Below are 22957 nucleotides of genomic sequence, written 5' to 3'. Positions count from 1 at the left end.
CTCTTTTGACATTAAAATGAATGAATTAAAATGGGTGCTTACACTCGAGAAGACGATGGCCCCGGGAATATGTTATGCTCCTTTATTACTATCGTTAAATATGTATTACCTCAACTATACAACTGTTTTGATCTTAACGTTATACAAAAATTTTTCTTTCCTTTTTTTTCTTTTTCATTTCTTCGTTACGTTTAAGTTTAACACTGGCGAATAATATATGCGTTATAGTGAGCGGACAATGTCGCAATTTACATTGATCATTCTCAGCTTTCAATACAAGTGTTCACATAGATTTTGACGAGGCACTGTTCAGTGTTCAATACTAAGAAAACAATAACAATTATATTTAGATTATCGTTTCTTTTCCGCAGCGTTATTCCACGCAATGTCATTAGGTAAGTGTCGTGACAGTCATTTTGACGAACAATGAATTGATCCTTGCGAATTAAAAATACCTCTCCGTTGGGCTGATTTTTCGTTTTTATTTCCTCTCTATTTCATTGTTTCTTGTTCTAAATACTTTATCTGATTGCTCCAAAATGACAAAAACAAAAGAGAGAAATTAAAATGAAAAGAAAGAAAAAAAAAGTAAAGCAAACGTTTGGTGGATGATTAAAAAACTGCGCAATGCGGGACTTTGGATGTGTAGTATCTCAACGCGGCGTTAAAAACGAATTTTCCACATTTACAATTACCGTCAGATTATTTATGATTTTCTTAAGCTATTTGCAAAATCGAATACGAGGACGCTAAAATTCTTTCGTACTTCCGTATTTCGTTTTTTTTTTCTCTTTTTTTAGAAAATAAAGAAAAGGAAAGAAAGAAATCTTACCGGAGGAAAGAATGCGCTTCCGTAACAAGTATACTTTAAGTAAAATTGATACAATTTTACAGAAACGAAGACACAATATAAATACATAATGTAAATGATATTTTTGCTATTGCAGAGCCACCTAAGAGATTTTCTCCAGTTTTCCTTCAGCTTTCACTAGGATACAGTTGTCGATTTTCAATATATAATATATTTGAATGTGATGTTTGGTAAGTTTACGTTGACTTGCATTTGACATTAGGTTTTCAAGAGCAGGTTAAAGTCAGTGAAATTGGATTGGTGGCTCAAAACCGATGATATGTTATTTAATTTTCATTCCTTTATTTATATTTTAAATAATTTTAATTTAAAAATTACAGAGATCATTTTCCTCGATGGATTGTCGATTATGACAAAATAAAAATGTTTGCGATTTCATGTAATGTATATCATAATATAAGCGCGCGCGAGCGCGCGCGCGAGAGCATGTTACGTGCGTATGTGTGGCGTGGGCGCGTGCGCTCGTGTAACTTTGATAAATCGCATTTTACGAAATAATACAGAAATAGGCGAATTAACTTCATCGAATAAACAAAAATAATAAGCAAAAGAATAAAATACGAGAGAAAAGGATTGAGTTTTTGAGAGAGACAGAGAGAGAGAGAGAGAGAGGGGGGGCTCGGGTTGGCGGTGGTGGGGCGGGGGGGGGGAGATTAGCATGAGATAAAGTAAAAATATTCTACACGCTACGGAGAAATCGGATTTAATAGTTTTTAAGTAAATATCATTTCTATACGGTCACCGTTAAGATTCGGCGATATTTTTCTTTTATATATATAAATAGACATTATGTCGATATTAAAATTTGTCCATCACTTGTTCACAAAAGCGAAACAAGGCGTTAGAATTCACCTTATCTAGAGTTTCAAAATAAAATTTCCTATCTAATTGTAGCTTAAAACACTTTCTTCTAACTAAAATGAAGATGATTGATTCGATAAGAGCGTAATATTTTATTCATATGCGTGACATGATATACAGAATCGACATTAAAAACGGTTTTCCGTTTTTCTCACTTTTTTTTCGTTTTTTTTTGTTTTTGTTTTTTTGTTTTTGTTTTTTGTTTTTTTTTTGATTGATAATTGCGTGTCGATCAAATTTACGTTTTATATCTAATTCACGAATTCAACACGTAATATATGCATGTTCACTATCTGCATTTATTTTTTCTAAAATTTTATTTATCCTCTTGACTAAAAGAAACATTCTAAGCATTCGCGAATAAGTAGATAATTTAAGAGCCGATATTCAGCGGACCTTGAATGAAAAGTCTTTCCTTTGAAGTTTGCACGTAGCAAAATTTTCACTAACACATATACATATACATATACATATACATATATATACATAAACATATACATATATATATATCAAATTCCTCTTTATGTTGTATCGTAAAATAATACGTAATGTATTCGATTCAAAAATACAATATGGAATTTTATTAGGCTTCGTTCAAAAAGAGTATTATAAGATTATCCATATTAGTCGCAAAATAAAAATGATTGCGACTTTATCAACGAAAAATTCGTTCCATTCACGTTTATCTTTATTATAATGTATCAAGTTTATGCATATTAAATTTACTCGTGCTTTCAAAGAATTCAAAGTTATCACACAATCTTTTAATGAGAAGTCGAAACTTATTGTATTATTTGCATTTACATACAAAACCATCTTTCATTATAAGTTTTCATTATCAATTTTATTAATTTTCGCTATTTCTAATAATATTTTGATCTAATATAAACGTCGAAAAGCTATAAAAATGTATTAAAATTTGAAAACTCAAACGTACAATGAAAAACTGTTAATTAACTATCGACCTCCGCGCTATAGATAACAATCATGTGCAAGGAAAACAATTTCTCACAGGGCACACTGTTACATTTTCTTTCCTCGATACCAACTTCAAATTCTTAATCTCATGTTACATCAAAATAATAATTGCCTTTTTATCCTCCAACCATCGTCAATAGTGCATTATAGTTTTACAAACAACTGAGATTATTTCACACTATTCTCAATTCGAGTATATTGCAAAACTCTTACATGTTAATATTAATACATAATGTTGACAATTACTTAATAGCGAAATAAATGAAAAATTAGAAAAGAAAAATCGATCTATCCAGTCTTAAAATCGACTTAAACAGTCAAGGCCCGCCACTAAAATTCGCTACTGATCCAACAATACACGAGCTTAGCATAGAAGTACAATTAACTAAAAAAAAAAAATATTATCGAAAAATTGAGACGCTTTATCTACGCGCGGTGCGTAAGGCCTCCGGGGGAGAGGCTCCGATTGTGACTCGTACGGTTGTTCGGCTGCTGCTGTTGCTGCTGTTGCTGTTGTTGCTGCTGTTGCTGCTGTTGTTGTTGTTGTTGTTGCTGCTGGTGCTGCTGCTGCTGCTGCTGCTGCTGCTGCTGCTGCTGCTCCACGGCCATATTGCTATTTAGGTTGCCGGCGTTGTGATAATGAGGATACCAGTCGTCGCGCCGTCTGCTAAAGTAGTTGCCTTGGCGCATTTCCATGTCTCTCATCATACTCGAGACGTCATCGTTCGTGTCGACGCTCGATACATCAACAGCTGGCAATTCCTCCACTAATGCAGACGTCGAGACCGTGGAGGTGTTTGTGGCAGAGGTATTTGCAGCCGTCGTAACTGACGTCCCCGACGCCGTCGGGGAATAGTGAGAATCTTCGGATGGATTCTGCTGCGTCCGATGCGCAAGCCATGGTTCCACTTTGTGTCATTTACCGTTTTGCTGGAGCGCCGCGTTAATTTGCATCCAGAGATCTTTGTTGCACGATTGTGACCTATAAAATTTACACAAAAATATCTAGTTACACATGCCTTTAAAATGAATAATATAACCTTGTTCCAATTATAATAATAATAATAATAATAATAATAATAATAATAAATAATAATAATAATAATAATAACAATACCAATAACAACAACAACAACAACAACAACAATAATAATAATAACAACAACAATCCCCATTAAAATTAATGATTCATAATGTCTGCTTTTATCGAGTCTATAATCTATCAAACGACAATTTCTATCAAACCGTTGCTTCGGTACAAATTTTACACAAATTATCAATGCATTATACGTCGACGTGCACTTTAGTACTATTTATTTTACACTTTAGTTACTATTAATATACTGTGGTTAATAAAATTTTTTAATAGTTCAAATATTAATGCTATTTCGACATTTACGAGCGATCAATTTCCAATGCACTATTTATCAACATTTGAACCTGAATCCATGAAACATTGAAATATTGAATCTTGTAAAAATATAAAAACATAAGTATGCATGATTGATTATTTTTCTCCAAGAGTCTTTTATAAAGTATGAGTTGCCGTGAGATAACGTAAAACATCCTCTTCTGTGTAACATTATACAAGATTCGTCCAGCAGTTGCTAGGACATTTTAAAATTGGAAATTTTATCAAGAACATTCAAATATTCTTTTACCTTTTTATAGATTGCAACCATTCCTTAAATTGCGTGTGTCCTTCTGGAGTGATGTGAAAGGCAGCTCTTGCCGCGCGTACAAGACTAGCAAATTCTTCGTAATCCGCTGGCATCAGAAGATACAATTTTTGGTGCATACTCTGAAAGTACCTGAAATGGAAAAGGCACAGGCGTGTGTAACAGACTCCAGGCATTCAAACAGATATATATTATATTATCAGTCAATGAATACAAGTCCAAGATATTCTAAAATATTCATCATACAAAAAGTCGTGGCGCAACTTGGCGTATTAAGTAAAAGGTTTTAGGCTTACATTTGCTGGCATTTGTGTACAAGAGGCGCCAGGAGAGCGGATCTAAGTTGCTGAATGACGATAGTCGGATTGTTCCTGGAGAGGTAGAAAGCCGCCTCGAGGGCGACGTCATGCAGAACGAAGGGACTGACGATGCTGTTGACGACAGTGACGCACATCTGATGCAAATATTGAGTGCCGAGACGCTTCGAGACGCGCAGCAGCCACTTGACGTCTTCGCCATACGGCGGATTGCGCGCATATTTCGCTTGCGGTCGATCGTCGTGGACGCGTCGCGAGAGTGTCTCCAGGGCCAGCATTCCCACGCGATAAGCCGCAACGAGAGCACGGAACTGCTGGGGCGTGAACGACTGGTTCTGCCTGTGTACCTGCTGCTGTTAAATAGGATACGGTGCACGGTTAATCACAATTTTCAAATACATTAAACACCTTCAACTGGAAGTTGAGGCTTGATAAGTCGTTTTTATATGTATAAGATGTCACCCGGCAATACGCTTGAGTTTTCATTCATTGTAATTAATGACCGAATGAAGAACACTGATGGTGTTATCTTAATAAAAAAGATGGATGCTCGTTTAAAGTGCTGATAAGCTTTGAATTGGCATATTTACCTGTGGCTGAGTGCGGACGGTTGACATGATAGGCTGTGCCTGTATCAGGGCTGGACCAGGCAAGCCATTTTGACCGGGCATTGGTCCTGAAATGCCAGCTTGTACCTGCGATAATAATTATAATCAATAATTAGTGTCATTATTGTTTGAGTTTGAGTGTCATGTTTAGTTTGAGCTTGCTCACACTTGCACGGTAATTGTAATTTAATTTACTTTTCCAAGACATTGAAGCATAGGGTTAAGAACAGCCCATTTAATTATCATTATCGTTAAAGTCATTCGCGCCATTTTAATATAAATTTTTCTTACGCTACGCACTTACGCGCGATAACAAATTACAAAGATTCTGGTCGCTTGAGTAAATATTTAAGTAAAACAGTCTTGAGAACAGAGAGAGAGAGAGAGAGAGAGAGAGAGAGAGAGAGAGAGAGAGATAGAGAGAGAGAGAGTGAGTGAGAGAAAAAATGGAGAAAGCAGCGATTGAATAAATAGTAATTGAATAAAAGTGGTCCCGAGCTTTCCTATTAATTGTTACTCGATATACTCAAATGAAAAACAGTTATTTTATTAAAATTAACAAACAAACAAACAAACAAACAAAATAGAATAAAGTGATTACATTAATGGGCACGGGCTGCTGCATGGTAAACATATGTTGAGTGCCGGGGGGCGGATGTACATTGACGGTTGTGACGGTCGGCTGGGGCGCGTAAAATTGCGAGACCGCCGGGGGCTGCGTCTGCGGCGGATGATGCGGAATCTGCGGATGATGCATCGGATGGGCCGGATGACGTGGATAGGCGCGATACATCTGCATGTTGGGCGGCTGTGGCGGCATGGCGACGCGATGCGGGGGCATCGGACCACCGAACGGCTGATGCGGGAATTGATGATGCGGGTGAACGAAGCTATACGGGCTCACCGTATACGGTAAACCAACTTCTGAAACAGTATATTGGCTTTGTATTTCTCCTTGTCAAATACTCCTGACTGATTGGGTCTCGTCCATATCAACGAGGCCAGCTTGTCCTTGCAAGAGATTCACGCTGAAAATACGGCCAATTATTTTGGGCTGGCAATTTGTAAAGAGCCAATACCGAGGACAAACGACAGTCGCGAGGACATAGTTTGCTTGTCAAGTGTATTAAACGCGCGGCGGTCATTTATATTCCTGTCATTGATTAAAGATTGACATTCATAAGTACTCTTCTCACCCAAAGGAGCCAGCGTCGTTATCGCCGGATGCACGTAAGGTTGTGGCGGAGGTTGCGCGCTTGTCACGACGACCGTTTGTGCTTGACCTGGCATCAATTGACCGGTTGCTATATCGACGGGAGGGCAGGGTTCCACCATTAATGTCCCATTGGCATCCAGCTGCAGAGAGTCATGGGGCATTTCGTCTTGCTGCTCTCCCCCGGGCGTGTGCTGCGACAAATGCAAATTTTATGCGGATTATAAGCGTGAACGTCGCGCGACCTCGAGGCTAATATACTTGAGAATGGTGAAAAAATCTGCAACCTACCCTCAAGTACATTTCGTACCAATACTTTGCAACTTGGAATAAGACTTCTGGATAAACTCCGCCACCTTTAGCCGTATTTTCAACGGTGATACAGGCTTTTTCCAGCATAAGATCGCTTTGTTCCTTGCACTGCAATAATAATAACAAACAATAAGCATTTAATTAATTAAAAGTGTATGCGTGTGTGTACACAATGTGCAGATTTCATGTACGTATATATGTACAATAATCATACGGTTTGGGACAATGAGTGCAATGGGATGTTATTCGTCGTGCGCATCCCTCGGCAAAAAAAAAAATTAGTCGATGCGTACCTGTAGAATGGCTCTTTGAATCTCATTGGGGTTGAGGGCGTGAGCGTGAGGTAGGCAGGAGAGAGCGAGTTCCGCGGCAGCCCTGACAATATTGAGATCGCTGCCTCGGCTCGACTTGTCAGCAATGCTGACGGCCTCGGGTGGCGTGAGGTGTCCCTCCCAGCTGTCGATCAAGAACCAAATTGCCGGTGCGCCGATCTCCATCGCCTGTCCCGTGATCCAGCCGACATGGCTCGAGTACGTTCTGCTGAGCCAATTCGGACTGACACAATTGTGCAAGCCCAGAGCGTACAGACCAAGCTGGAAGGCGCACATGTGAAGGGCGCGATGGGGCCCGTGATGATTCTGGCTGGTCGAGGCCTGAGTGAACAGAGACGTCGAGCTGTTGCCCCCGGCCTTCGTCAATACGGTCTTCCCGAGCTCGAACATAAAGTGGGCACCAGCCTCCGACGGCTGATTCGGGATCGATGGTTTCGCGATCGACGCCCGCTTGCTCTTGAACCTGTGCCGGGATGAGCTGAAATTTTTTAATGAGTGGTAGCGTTGTCCTTGGAGCGAGGGCCCCGTTACGGAATGAAAATGTACCGCCACTACGCTAAAATTTTATACCCAATGATGATGCAGATAATAACAGGGACGTGAATTTTATCGATGCAACTAATAACGTAGCGATACGATGTCTTTCCGTAAGGAGAGTCGCGTATGGAGCACGCGAGTGCTGTCTCTACCTGTTCTCCTTCGTCCTGGTTGAGACGGATTGCTGGGCTGGCTGCGGCTGTACGGTCAATGTGCTCATGCTCGTCTCCAGCTCGGCGCTAGTGCTACTATGGGGCCGGCTATTAGCGCTCAGGACTCCCTCGTTCGAGCTGGACGCCTCTGGACCTGTTAACGGCGAAGAGCACGCCTTTTCCCGACGAAAATTCGATAACTAAAATTTCGTTCTTGTTAAGCTTACGATCTTACGGACTTAATATTGGCATTGCGATTGTGATATGGAAATATCGGATGATGTGAGTGGGACATGGTAAGGGGTGAGCGGGGAGGGTGGCGAGAGTGGTGGCGGGGTCGGGGAGGAGGTAGGTAGAGGATCGGGGATGTATGTAGCGATATTTGAGAAAAGTCGCTTGGTGGCAAGTTTTCTCACCGATTGATCATGCGAATCAGCTCTCGACGTTAACCCATCTCTTTCAACATTCATTATGGATGTCGAACGAGCGTAATTACTTTCGCGAGGTGTCATTCGACATTAATTCGACTTTCCGACTATTATTCGCTATTAATGATCTAATGATATAAAATACCAACCTGACTCTTCGTCGGTGGATTCGAGCTGTAGTAACTGCTCACTATCGGTGATTTTATTAATTGATGAACATCTCGATCCAGCAGCTTATCCATAATTCTTGCAACTTTCATAGGTTCGTCCTTATAGAAGACCAGGAGTGTTATAGATAGTTCTCCTCTGGAATGGAATTATAACGTTAGTGAATGCGTCATTGAATAGAAGCGAGAAAGTAAATATGGCGAGGAATGTTGCGTTAAAATACCGTTGACGTCGAGTTCCTTCGCAGAGTAACGGATGATCTGCCTCGCTTACATTCGCCTTTAATCCTAGTGCTGCAACCGCCGCATCAAAACCCAAGTTCTCGTCTATCTCCGAGAACGGTCTAATTCCTGCGAATCATTCCCCGCTCTTATAATTAATCAGTTAACAATGATTTTAATCAACACTTTGCATTCGATAAACATTAATTAAAGCGCCGTCATCATATCTCTTGTTTTCTCGACAACACGATCCTTCTCAAAACGATACCACATGATGGCATTTTCAATTATTTTCAATTATTAATATTATTATTATTATTATTTATTGTTATTATTATGATGATAATCATAATTGGGATGTCTATTTGAGGGAGGGATGGAGGGAGGGGGTGGTGGAGTGGAGAGAGATATTATATGACAATTATAGTGCTGTAAAATAGTCTTGAAAACAGGATCATTTATCATTAGTCCGAGGATTATAGGGATACACAGACACCGTATAATCTTCTCTAATCGTAAACAAAAGCTACGTAATAATAATCATTATTAGTATACTCGTACTTGGCATATTAAGTGCATCGAAGATGAAGCTTGCCAGCATTATTGGTAGAAGAGCATGACCCCTTGAACGGAGAAGTCCGTCCCGAAGTTGTTTTGCTCTTATCCTGAGCATCGCAACTTGTTGGGCTCCTAAAGGTATGCGTTTAAGTAAATTCACGAGCTCGCTTTCTTGATGAGCCAGTTTCACCTGAAAATAGACATTAATTGAATTTTAAAATAAGCCGCATTATTTATTAATCTAGCGTTTACTTTAAACAAACGTGCCTTATTTACATTAAGCAGGCAATAAAGTGAAGTAATATTGAAAATTGTCAAGAAACTTGTATACCGAAATAAATACTGCTTTTGAATTGATAGGATTTAACGGTTAAAAAAAAAAAAAACTATGTATATTTTATAAAGCCAGGCACGCTTTAACAAAGTGGTACAAGCTAATTATTTAATACAAAACGACTTTTACCTCGAGCGATTTGGTGCTTGCGGGTGGTCTAGCCATCTCTAAACCAAATAGACCGACGTGGAAGGCCAAATTATAATATTCTGGATTTTCGGCTAGAACCGTGCAAAGGAAACCGCATTTTGCCAGGGTTGCCGAGGCTGAACAGGTTAGCTGATGAGAGGCGGGATTCACTTGTTGCTGAAGAAAAAATTTCATCGTGCTTCATTAATATCAGCCTTCGATTATCGCGTTAATTGACAATAGCCGAATGCACTTACTTTCTTCCTTTTGCCCTTGACGGGCATAGGAGGCACTTCGATCATGAGATCCGGTGGATTTGCAAGCAGCTCCTTGGCCAGCTTAACACCGAGAATACAAGCCTCTCGTGTATGTCCGTGAGCGTAAAGTCCCTCTGCCCTCGCAAAGAGAATGTCCCACGGGTCCTTGGCGATCTTAAGATTACCTATTATTATAAGAGGCAAAAAATGTATTAATACCATTTACTATAGCAAATAATTTTATAAATATTAAAATATTCTACGGACGTGCGATACTCCATTCGATGCCCCTTTATTATTTATTGTGAATAGTCAATATTTCTTCTGCTTAATCGATTTGTTACTTCTTGATATTGAGTACGGATCAATGCTCGTGCGACATTAACATGACTGCATGGTATTTATCTTACAAAGCTGGCGGCTGATTTATTAAATATACCTTACGAACGAACTACGCGTGCCTATTGTAGCAGCTCGTTTTAGTAGTGCCGTGGCGTCGGGAAATAGGAAGGACGTACGAAAGTAACGTGGGAGTCCCGACGCTTGCAAGTAACGAAGGAGAATTTATTGGATATTGGCATGAGATAAGCTGCTATCGCTATCCCGCATAATAATAGCGGTCTATTGGAAGAAATTCTGTTGGACAGTTAGGATTAATGTTTGGCTTCCAAATAATCGTCGTTTGGGAATAAAGAAACACTTTGCTCTTGCATTATGCGGCTCTTGGAGCACCATGGAACTCGATACTATTAATCGAGAAACGTCATCTGGTAAGTTGGCATTCCTTATTATTGCGCATTAATATTATTCGCGAGTCTAAAGCTTTCGACATTTGAAAAGGCTTCTTACCGTGGCCTACGCCCATACGCCCTGTTTCCCTACGAAAAGAAGAAGGGGGCGTAAAATAAAGAGAAAGGAGCATTGATAGGGGACGACGATTAAGAGAAAAGAAGGAGGAGAGGGGTGGTGAAAAGGATTCGGCTATAAGGGGCCTGGAGTGGGGATTAAGAAACGACTGTAGCGCCACCATTTTGCTTCAGGGTATTAAACGGTCAATTTTCCATTCGAGATAGGAAAATCGCTGCGAGCACCGAGTTGCTCCTAGCTAGTTGCATGCTAGCACCTAAATCCCTATTCGAGGTTATCGAGGTTATCGAAGTTATCGAGGTTAAAAATGGGAAATCGTTACGGAACCAAGACTCGCTAATCGTCCCCTCTATTATCTTTTCTTGACCCTTAGAGAGGGAGGATTATGCTGCCATCGGAGTGCTTTAACGGAAGATCGTACGTTGTTATTCTCGGCTCTCTCCAAGTATCATCTGATCAACCGATTGGAACGAACATGGGGCCGTGCCTTTTTGGACGCGCAGGCAATGTAATTAAAGCAATAACATATTTTGCCAGCAATGGACGCACTCTATGTTAATAATGAATGACACTGACAATTAATAACGTCGTGACAGACTCGAAACATATAAAATCTCACGTCCGTGAAATATCATATTTCGTATTTACTAATGGCATCGCGGCAATTGTGCAGAAAAACAAAACAAAAAAAAAAAAAAACAAAAAAAAAAAAAAAAAAACCAAAAAAAAAACAAAAACAAAAATCAATACCTTATTATCGAGCAATCGGCTTACAACGAAATTAAAATTAACGAGAAGAACCCTTTACCAAGGACACGCATCAAGTCTCATTTTATAATTCGTTGGTCCGCCAAAGGAAAACTTATCACGTTACAGAATACACAATAGCATCGTATCGAGCACAATGGTCCCGGTCTTACAAATGACAAAAAATGATTGAAAAGATAAGAAATGACATTGGGTACCTAAAATGATGCTGACGTTCGCAGTCGTCGAGCCATGCGTCTCGACCTTCGGATCCTTGCCCGTGGCATTATTCACGGCCGCCTTGGGATCATAATAATAAACATTATATTCGTCGCCGGACGGACTGTCGCTACTCGAGCATGAGCTTTCGTCCTTGGAGGGCCTCCTGGAGGGATCCTTGTCTCCGTCAAAGGTACCCTCCTTCTTCTCCGGCGTGGCGACAGCCGTCGTGGCCGCTCCTGCGACCGGTGCCGCTGAGGCCTGGCCATTAGTAACGACGACCGCCGGGGATGCGGACGTCGATGCCGAGACTGTCGCGCTTGACGTCTTGGAGCATCCGGGCGTCGTTGCTGCGGTCGAGGCCACCGACGGCACCACGACGCCCCCGCCGCTACATTTTCCGTCGCTCGCCAACTTCTGCATGCTGCTATCGCTCGTGTCGCTCTGGCTCTCGGAGGAGGCATTCGAACGTATCTGACCCGAACAATGCGACTTCTTCATAATCACGTTGCTGTTCGATGAAGATTCGCTGCCGCCACCCTCCTTAATAAAATAAACAAACATGTCACCCAATGTCGAGTATTATAATATGCATTATTATATATTAAGACATCATTTTCCTTATCGACCTGCCTTTAATTAGTGCACGGATAATGTGAAAGGAATAATCCATTAATATGATAATTAGCACTTTCCTTTATATTTACAATTATTTTGCAGGCTTTTATTGGAAATTATGTTTAATTTTTCTATTTCTTCTAGTGCTTTTCTTCTATTTCTCGTTTTACTTAATTACATTACTCTGTTTTAACTGCCTATCTCGTATATAGCTAATGTTAAAATATTCGATCCCTTATCCGGTAAAATAACAAATATATAAACATTATCATCAAATAACGTGTATTATCATAGTAGATGATACAGTGATCGGTAATTAATTTAATTTTTTTTTTTTGTCAACTACATTCATCTGCTCCGTGTTTCAATATTTGCATTGGAAAATTGAAAGTAAACGCGGTTGACTCGAGGATGATTTAAATGATTTCGAACATTATGATGAAACGCGTTTCACGTTGGAAGAGTAATTGTTTTTACATCGACATCCCTCCACGATAATTCCAGCCGTTTGATTAAAAATCCAAAGCTAGCGCACAACCTTTTTAAAGCAATAGGCTCAAGACGACGGAGAAAAAGGGGGCGAGATCGTACCTGCGAATCGGTGTCGCAGCAATTGTTCATCTGACTGAGGCCGCGCCTAAATTGCACGACCGGTAGCTCTGGCATGTCCGCTATGTCGCCGTCGTTCTCGCAGAAGCCCTCGCTGCTATCGCTGCTACGATTTCCATCGCCACCCCCGGCCCCGGCTCCGCCTGCCCGTGAGCACAGTCCTGGGAAGTACCGGTGATTCAGTCTTCTGCGGTCCATGTAGCTGAACTCGACGAGGCAGGCTTGCCTTCGGCTATGATGATGGGAGCTCGGCGGTTGGCAATTCAGCACCGCGGAGCTCGAATTCACCTGTTTGCCAATGACGTACGTATTAGAGTGTCGATTCGGCGAGTGTACTTCCTTCGCTTCATTCGCTGCTCCTCCTGCCAATCCACTTACCTGGTTAACCTCCGTCCTCGTGTCACCGGTATGTCGGAAACACGTGAACGGGCAATGGTACATGGGATTGCTACTAGCCGTATAAGTAATACCGGGTAGCGTGTACTCCTCCCAGTCGAGGTAGCAGGCTTCGAGAGCCGGTTTGAAGCCTATGAAGAGTTCGAAGCTCGTCTTCGGTGAATCCTTCTGACCGCCTCCATTGTTTCGATTGTGCGCGTTCTGATAGACCGGCGTGCCTCGAACCTTGGTCAGCTGTTGCGTTGATTAAGAGAGGATGGGAGAGATAGTTAAATTACGAGACAAAATATAATAAACAAGAATGTGAAGCTTGTAAAGGGAGCTTGTAAAGTGGAGCGAGCACATTGTATTTAATTATAAAGCTGCTCGGCATGCAAGAATTTAAGTGAGATAATCAAGTAGAAGCCTTTTGAGTAAAAGGCCAAAAGTAAGTAGGATTGATGCTAAAGTTCGAGCGGCGAGCACATGTGAAGGCAATGATAAGCGAACCTTGTCGATGGTCTTCATGTGCCAGGCCGTGAACTGACCGTGCAGCATTTCGCGCTCCGAGGGCGAAAGCCCGGGATTGAGGGCGGCCAGCCTCCAAAGGATGACGATCTCGTCACAGAGGGAAGAGCAGGCGTGCTGGGATGCGTGGGCGTTGCTGTTCATATTGCCGTGTTTGCCGCCACCGTAGCTGTTGCCGTTGAGGAGGGCGACCTTCGTGTTGAACCACCAAACGAGTATCTGCTCGCAGGCCAGGCATTCCTCGGTGATGATCTCCAAGAGGGGGATAGCGTTGCGGTCGGTACGTTTGAACATCTCTCGAACGATGCTCAGCAGGTTCCACATGCCCTCGGGTTCGCGGCCGCGCAGCGGCCGCAGGAGGGAGGACCATTCGGCAGCCGCTGGCGGTGCCGTTGTACTCAGATAATTCACGTCGCTGCATAAATAAAAGTGGTCAATCGGGTGTATTCGACTCGTCGTGTATTCTTGTGATTTAACTATTGTACGGCACATATTGGTATTGAGCTTATTGGGTTTGGTTGTACGATTACGACTTACGACTGTCATCGAGTCTCAAATTATTGATATTTGGCTACGAATACTTGCATGCAATACATACGCGCGCGCGCGCGCGTGCGTGTACGTATTGAAAATGTCGACTTCTTAGGCACGTGAAATAAGTATCTGATGAAAAGTAGTATTACTTTTATAGAAATGTCCTAGAACGCCTAGAAAGCCTTTAAATTGTCAGCGAGCCTCATTCGAAGCATATCGCGATCGTTTTTCTTCGATTGTAAAAATAAATTACACGAGCCATCTAAGTGAATCAATCAAACGCTTAGAAATATATACTTTACAAGTTCCGAAAAAAAAGAGAAAAAAAAGTTTTGAGAAATGTGATTAAAAAATTAAAACCTTATAAGCCACAAGGTATTAAGAATAAAAAAAAAAACTTAGACGTTCCATTGAATTTTGAGATACAAAGTACATTAAAAATTTTTTCCCGGCACTAAGATAAGTCTAATAAAGCCTAACAAATAAGCTTAATAAAAAGACTTTCCATTCTATCTTTATAATCATAAAATAAGGATAAGGATTTCGGTCGATGAATGTTGATTGAGAGTAGCATTAAATTGCATGAAATATAATCTGTCGTTTTCGAAAGAAGCTTATCTAGCTAATAAAATATTCATACTTTTAAAATAAACGTACTTTATATAAGTTGTTTATGCATTACAGTTAACTAAATCTTTCTGCCACTGAAGCATGTGAAAAAATTATAATCTGGGCATGAAAGTGGGGCGCATTTGCTTTATAATTATAATATAACCAGCGGTAAACGTTCGATTAGAGATTGAAACCGTCATTCGTCGATTCTGACGAGTTTTAAATTGTTGCGACTTGAAAGTGATCGGTAAACGTTGGAATATCGAGCAGATCGTTTAAGCCGTAACCTACGGATTTGAAATTTCTTAAAAATTTATGGCATGTTTTTTTTCTCGTTATTTTTTTTTAAAGAGTTTTTTTTTTTTTTTTCAACAGCAATACCGTACATTTTTATTACTCTTATTACGTATGTACTTCGTAACAGTGTACATTTCGCTACTAAACAAAATGTATGTATTATGTGCAACGAATCGATAACCGGGAGCATCGCACTCTTCGTAACACGTCAGAGCTCCTGCAAATGTTCAGCGATTAAATAACGTCGCATGAAAGCCGCTAAGGCCGGAATGAAATGAAAATGAAAATACAGCTGCCACCAACCTGAAGACGATGGGCGCAGGCACGCAGAATTTGATGAGTATTTTCTTGATGTTTTTGTGAAGGGTTTTCTCGTCGAGATACCACGATGTCTGATCGTTGGCTGAGGCTCCGGCCGTCGGGTCTGGGGCGCCGCAATACGTATTGATGGCACTCGGCGTCGCGGACAGCAGCTCGTCCAGGAGGCGCTGAGCCGTCGGCAGGATCTGCTGGGGCAGCTCGCTTATAAGATACTGGGCGAACTTCTGAAGCTGCTCACGCTGCAGCCGTGACAGGGACTCGGACACCGGCGCTCTCAGGCACACTTGTGTCGGCTGCAAAAGTCAAATTTAGCATTATTTCCCTTCGCGTGCTTCGGTTTCACCACGTGCGCCATGCCATTGAGTGCATCGCATTATTGATTTTGCATCCTTGTTTTTTGTTGTTATTTGGACGATATTTATAATCGCCGATCAATATTCAATCTGTCGATCTGAATTATTCTTAAACTACGCTTGAAATCTTTGAGATCGTAATGACGCTCCTGTGACATTAACGCGTATTGAACTTCAATACATAAATTGTTTATCTATCGAATAAAGATAAATTACGAGGCTCGTATTAATGGACATTATCGCAAAATATCGTAGTAAATTTTAACGTTTATAATATAATGACTTAATAAACTTACCGCTAAATTTTATGATCGTAATCGAGCAAGTGGCGCAATTTTTCATACAATAGCACAAAAAAGCGATTCGTGAAAAATAAATTGACTAAACAACAATATTTTCAGTGCTTTTTGACATGAATTGTGATTAAACTTTCGAAGCTTTAATGTTCCATGGATTGTCTAGCTCTGCGATAATTCAGTGCCATCATACACATTAAAAATACACGTACAATACGTATTATAAAATTTGTTTTTAATTAGCTCGAATAATCATAATTCAAGTTATAAGTTAGTCTGCCTCGAGATCTCAATTATAATCCAAGTCGTTCCGGCCCCCGCGTTTAGCTACTTATTGGACTTGACAAGAGGATTGGAAACCACATATCCCGCGCGAATCCACCTACCATGTGTATCCTGTGGAGACATACTGCGACTACGTGAGAGCACCAATAGGCGGCCGAGGAGCACGTGCAGTTGCACGATGTGATCCTCCGACGATCGAATGTTACCGCAACGTTGTATTGCTCACGGAAGCCGCTGGTCGAGACGATAAGGGCCGTCACCGTGGCACTCAGGTGAAAGCCTGCAAAAGAAAGGTGCATGACCATTAAATGACTTGGCTTTAAATAGGCCTTTAAATAATTATAAGTTATCATATATTTGGCGTATGGATCTATCCTCGAAAGCTATGGACATTTAATAAGAATGTTTAATTTAATAAATTATGTGAATCAAGAGAACGATAATCATGATTAATGTGACGATCATCGCTCGGCAATTTAAATATCGCCGTGTGCAATGACGTATATGCGGCTTATGCATACTTATATACAGGGCAATATTGACCGTTACTTCTTAAATTCCATAATTGAAATAGGCATAGAAAATTTAAATAAGCGCTCGTCTTATTGTCTCGGCATCCAATTAACGCATAGAGAATGGATAAAAACGGTTAAGCGCATTTTAAATGTAATTTCGCTTATGCCTCCTACCTAACGAGCATTCTAACGAGCATTTCTACAATTTATTATTTTTTAATGTTAGTCCAGCGTGTTTATAAGAACGAGAAATTAATACTCTGTGTCGATGCTTTTATGAAAGAGTATTTTCTGCTCCATTAAACACTATTTGAAACCTGAGCATTATAAAATCCTTAAATTAAATCACGTATAACTGCAGTGAATTTATAATATTTACTTTTTCTCTCCCCCGCCATCATTTTTTATAATCATCTCGTCTGTCTCTTGACATATTGTTATTATTAACAGAAACTTGATAAATGTTATATAATTTTACACGTGAATTGGAATAATTAAATATAATCAGACAATATGGAAAAGATACTTCAAGCTTTAGGAAAAATGAGCCAAACAACGAATAAAATTAGTCCTGTAATTTTGCATAAGAAAAAAAGAACTAATTTACATTTCTCGCGTTGTTTAAAAAAACTTGAAAACCATCTTTTCTTCGCGAGAAGTTGATTCTTTTTGTTGGCTGTTTAATGAGAGGGAAAAACGAAAAATATAGGAGCGAAGCTTTTTGCTCGGTATATTTAAAACTGAAAATTTCAGAAATATAGCTAAAAGTAATGAGTTTCTTGCCCGTATAACGAGGGACTAAAAGACTTAAATTAAAAAATCACGTAGATTTGCAGCACCCACGCGAAATTTCTCTCATTTTCGTTCATAGTTTTCTCTAGGAAAGCATAAAATAATGAAGGAAAGAAAATTATTTTTGCCTACTCCGCCCGATATTTAGATTTCGGTTACTGATACCTTTTTTTCAAACAAGGCTCACATATTTCGTGGCTTCGGAAATTTCAGCAAACATTTTGAATGGCTTTGAAATGAATTAGAATTCATTTATTATTTAATATTTTTAATTGTAAAAATATATATTACAGACATAGAATTGAAATTAAAAACAGAGTTAGCAATTTTTATATATTAAATCGTTTAAAGTAATCTCCTGCACTGGCAAAGGTATTCCTGTGCCAGCATTATCCATATTCAAACGAATAATATGCATTCAAGCAGAATTTTTGCATACTTTAGTAGTAAAAAATAATTTTATTTTTAATTTTACTATAAGCTATATGCACGTGAACCGGTAAATGTAAAAAGGAATAAAATTTAGTATTCAGCCTATCCTTTTTGCTCTATTCTTCATTTTACATTTTATCGCTTAATACAATTATTCCTTTACGACCAAATCTTGTATGTTTTTACAAAAATTTTATTCTACTATTACGTATTGTGAATTTTAAGTGGACTCAAGGTAAAATCCACACCCCCGCCCCCCCTCCGACTAGGAGCTTTATAATACCATAATTGATGGTCCAGATGTATATAAGTCTTCATACGAGTACATTCGAACAAATAAATATACTGCATGTGACAGAGAGTAAGAAAAGTGAGAAACAAAGCTCACGAGCCATTGGGAAAGCTCAAGCTCAACTGCTGGCTTGCAGAATTAAAAATACGCGATACCGTAGCGACAATATGTTAAGGAAATAAATTGTAAAACGACAAGTTTAATGGAAGAATTAGAGCGCAAGTGGAAACAGCTTTATCAAATATGTCGTTTCTAGTTTCCAGATTTTTAAGAACTTACTTTTTAACTTACTTTTAAATGATAATTAGCAATCCTTTTGATATTATCTATTTTATCTTATTTTTTTATTTTAAAATTATTTTATCTTATTGATTTTATATGCGTTACTGGAGAAATCCCTTGTGTTATCAATAAATATTTACTAATGGAATTTGCTTAGCTTTTAATTAACAGGATGTTTGGATTATTAAATTAAATATTTTTGTTGGAAAAGCGAGCTATTATGCGAGTATTGTACTATATTTATACATCGACGGAGTTATCATTAAGTAAATATCTTTCTTATGTAAGTTACTAAATCAATCTTTCATGCATAAATTCCATTATTCTACAATTCATGTGTATATTACATTTATATTTTCATGCTCGTTCAAATAAATATTAAAAACATATATACGTATATAACTTTATATATAATGAAGTTAATATAAAACAATCCAAATATTTATATATATTTTTTAAATGCGATTCTCAATTTCGTATGTATTTTAAAAGAAGCTGAAAAATTGTAATAAAACGATACAAGAGAAAGTACTGAATGAGGTCTTTTTTTTTCGAACTTGATAAAAAATTATTATCTTTCTTCTATATTTTTAAAAAATATCTAATTAACTAAAAATACGAACAAGTTAATTAGTGACAAATTTGTCGATTGTATATAAAAAACAGTTTTAAACAAAATATGTAATAAGCTTTCATCTTAATCTAATATTAGTTTCATTAAGTATTTAACATTACAATGAGTATGAAAAGTAGGCTGACAGGCTTAAGAGGCAGATTAAACATTCAGAAATTAATCTAACGTTGAGATTATTATAAAAATAGTGCAATTATCTATATAATATGTTTGAAAACTGAATATTATAAATAATTTACTTAGCCTACACGAAATTCTGTAAGTTTATTACAAAAACACACGTTATAACTAATTTCATTATACAAGTTAGTTTCATTAATTTAAATTGTAAAAACGTTAAAAAGATTATATAAAAATTCCAAAAATTAAGAAGCAATTTTAGGTCTCAAAAATAACTTGATAATACATGAGTACAAATTCACGTATGAAGTGTACTAATTTACTAAAAATGATGTTTAAACTTAATTTTATTTTCCAAAGAATTATATGTGATATTACAAAATATTTGTGAAAGTACTTTCCTTTTCGTAAATACTCATTAACAAATATTGAATTCTCATGAAATATATAATAATAAATTGATAAAAATCATGCTGACATTTAAATTTTTCTGATCACAATTAAAAATTAAGCAATTTAATTATCAAAAATAAATATAACGACAATAGATTTCATAATAAGTGCGTAAAAAATATTGCGAAAGATACTTACTAATGGATCAATTATATTTCAGAAACGTTCACATAAATTTTTTTTATATCTTTATATAGCTTTTATATTAAATATGCTAATTACTATTCATTATATTTATAATCCAATTATATTAGAAGATTAGCAAGAACTTCGTACAATAAAATATCCATCGTTTAAATTCTGTATTTTCTCTTTTGCTAATGCAAATGACTATAAAATTAATTAAATTCCATGGCTCTTCGTACAATATATAAAACACACAGATTTTAAACACTTAAAATATAAAGAAATAGCATTATAAATGCAATAAAAAAAAAAAAAAAAAAAAAAAAAAAAAAAAAAAAAAAAAAAAAAAAAAAAAAAAAATACGACTTTATCATAAGAAATACATGACATGAATCGTAAATACATTTTTTTTCCAACACCATATACGCCCTATCAACACCATATACCTCCCACTAGGTTCAGTATACATTTTTATCATCCTTGAAACAACATTCGTTTCAATTATTGCTATTTGTGTATATTAGTCTTCAGGCACGAATAAGCCGACAGACAAGAAAGCAGACAATAAGACAGTTGAAGAAATGACAGGCAAACTAAAGATGACTGACCAATTTGAAGTGGATCCTTGACATTCCTGGAGCGGAAAAACATTTCGCCCCGCTGGAACTCGTCGGCGCTTCCGTTGGCGAGGCACGAGTACAATCTGATGTCCTCCTCGTTGTCCGGGAAGCTCCAAAAGGCTATCCTGAGCTGAAGCTGTTCCGGCACCGGCGAGTAAAAGTGCTCCACGAGCTCGAACGGTATGTGGGAGGCAACACATCGTGCCGCGAGTTCGCACAGCGTCGGAACCTTCACACCATCTGCAAATTTAATTAAATTCCCGGCATATTAGTATCCTTTGTCGGGCTTTTTCCACTCAAACGTGCGCCTAAATAAATGGTTAATGTTTTCGTCGCTGTAATTGCGGTTAGCAACGAGTCTCCGTGCCTGTCTTTTACATATGGCAAGACATTAAAATGGCGTGAGCTGAATTTTATTATTGCGAGAAATTGGCTTAAACAAGAAGGATTGATTATACGAGCAGATGCTTCCGAACTCGATTTTGAAAGGCTGTACTTTATGACCTAAGAAGTTTAATTATTTCTTGTACGGCTTGCAATCTGGATCTTTCAATAGCGCACTATTAATAAATGCATGAAAATATATTAGAACATTGTTACGGAAGAGTATTTTAATTTATAAATTAATATAGGGAAATATTAAGGGAGATATTAACTATGTTATGCACGAATTATAACGAACAAAAACATTTATAATACGAATAACGGGAAGATCGTAGACATTCTTTCTTTGAAAATTTCAATTATAACATCAAGCTCGAATAATGTTTACAAATAACAATGCAAATAAAAATAGATTTATTCTATCTTTTCGATGTAAATTAAAATAACGTTATATCCTTGTATGCATTATATATATATAAGGAAATAATTTAATAAACTATTTCGGAACGTGTTTGGCTTCAAAATGATTTTTTTAAATTATTTCCAAATTCATTGATTATGAGATGATATTTATTATCATTTATAGAGATATGAGTAGTAGCGAAATTGTTAATATTTAAAAAGTATTATTATTTAAGTAAGCGTCAACAAAGTAAGTTCCAAACAACGCTAAGAACTGCTTACAAAAGGGACTTGATTTCGTGAGAAAAAAAACTTATAACCATTCATTTTAATATACACATTATTTCGTTTTATCTTTTATGAAATCACTTCTTTCTTCATGTATAAAACAAAAAAAATAAATAAATAAATAAATAAAAAAAAAATAAATAAAAAATGAAGAAAAAAAAAAGAAAAACACTTTTCACATGAGTTTAATTAAAAACAGGACTCCATAATATGAACGTCAACTTTTCATTTTAATATAAAAAATCAGTATAAATTTCTTCGTTGATAAATCAAATGACAACATTTCTGACACACACACATACGCACGCGCGCGCGCTTATATAAATGGAATGCCACCCCTTTTTAAAATAAAAATATATATGCATACGAAATGTAATTAACGAAAGTCGAAGGTTACATACGTGCCTATATTTTCATTCTTATCTTATGCTCGAGCAATTGTATTTTAAAATCGTTAAATGAGCTTTTTCTTCCTGCTCATGCTTAGCACACACTACGATCTTGCCAACCGGTTGCACTCAATAGCGATCCTTACCTAGTCGAATTTAAATAACATACTTTCGTTATTTCCTTCTAATTTGACCTCATCGCCAAATACAGGAGAGTAAAATTGTAATGGGATAAAATTAAAAATATTATATAATTACTATAAAATAGCTATAATTTACATCCTACTAGTGTAATCAATTTTATTTTTAATTCTATAAACAGGGAACTCATGCTTTTCAAAAGTATGCGCAATTTATTTTTATTACTCATAAAATCGCAATTTAAAATACGAATACTTTTATCAATCAATTTTATAACAAAATTAATTTATTTCCTCTTGACTATCGTAAAAAAAAAAAAAAAAAAAAAAAAAAAAAAAAAAAATTAAGATTTACAATTTTATCTACTGCAAGATCTTTTCAATTGATTACTATCACCACACGCCAAAACGCCTTTTTCACATATATGAATTGAGTATACGACATTTGAACGCGAATGGCTGACGTGAACAT

The 22957-nt window shown here is 37.6% G+C and overlaps 1 protein-coding gene across 1 annotated transcript in view; it reads right to left on the bottom strand.

Moving 5' to 3' along the window:
• Positions 1-3293: 3293 nt before the first annotated feature.
• Positions 3294-22957, bottom strand: part of Dora (zinc finger SWIM domain-containing dorado) — a 119582-nt gene continuing 99918 nt past the window's right edge. The window contains exons 2-22 of the mRNA XM_011501932.1: positions 20871-21122; positions 16718-16896; positions 15665-15975; positions 13901-14333; positions 13394-13645; positions 12998-13303; positions 11788-12331; positions 9956-10140; positions 9699-9875; positions 9239-9425; positions 8680-8806; positions 8438-8594; positions 7861-8060; positions 7133-7649; positions 6819-6947; positions 6511-6721; positions 5916-6238; positions 5297-5401; positions 4686-5059; positions 4372-4521; positions 3294-3692 (exon numbers count right to left, since the gene is read on the bottom strand). Of these exons, the coding sequence (XP_011500234.1) occupies positions 3626-3692; positions 4372-4521; positions 4686-5059; positions 5297-5401; positions 5916-6238; positions 6511-6721; positions 6819-6947; positions 7133-7649; positions 7861-8060; positions 8438-8594; positions 8680-8806; positions 9239-9425; positions 9699-9875; positions 9956-10140; positions 11788-12331; positions 12998-13303; positions 13394-13645; positions 13901-14333; positions 15665-15975; positions 16718-16896; positions 20871-20913 (4977 nt within the window). The 5' untranslated portion in view covers positions 20914-21122 and the 3' untranslated portion in view covers positions 3294-3625. The remainder of the gene's footprint in view (positions 3693-4371; positions 4522-4685; positions 5060-5296; positions 5402-5915; positions 6239-6510; positions 6722-6818; positions 6948-7132; positions 7650-7860; positions 8061-8437; positions 8595-8679; positions 8807-9238; positions 9426-9698; positions 9876-9955; positions 10141-11787; positions 12332-12997; positions 13304-13393; positions 13646-13900; positions 14334-15664; positions 15976-16717; positions 16897-20870; positions 21123-22957) is intronic.

The sequence above is a fragment of the Ceratosolen solmsi genome, unplaced genomic scaffold, assembly GCF_000503995.2.
Source record: "Ceratosolen solmsi marchali unplaced genomic scaffold, CerSol_1.0 scaffold23, whole genome shotgun sequence".
Classification (NCBI taxonomy): domain Eukaryota; kingdom Metazoa; phylum Arthropoda; class Insecta; order Hymenoptera; family Agaonidae; genus Ceratosolen; species Ceratosolen solmsi.
Note: the sequence above shows the minus strand (reverse complement) of the source record. Positions and strands in the feature narration are given on the sequence as shown.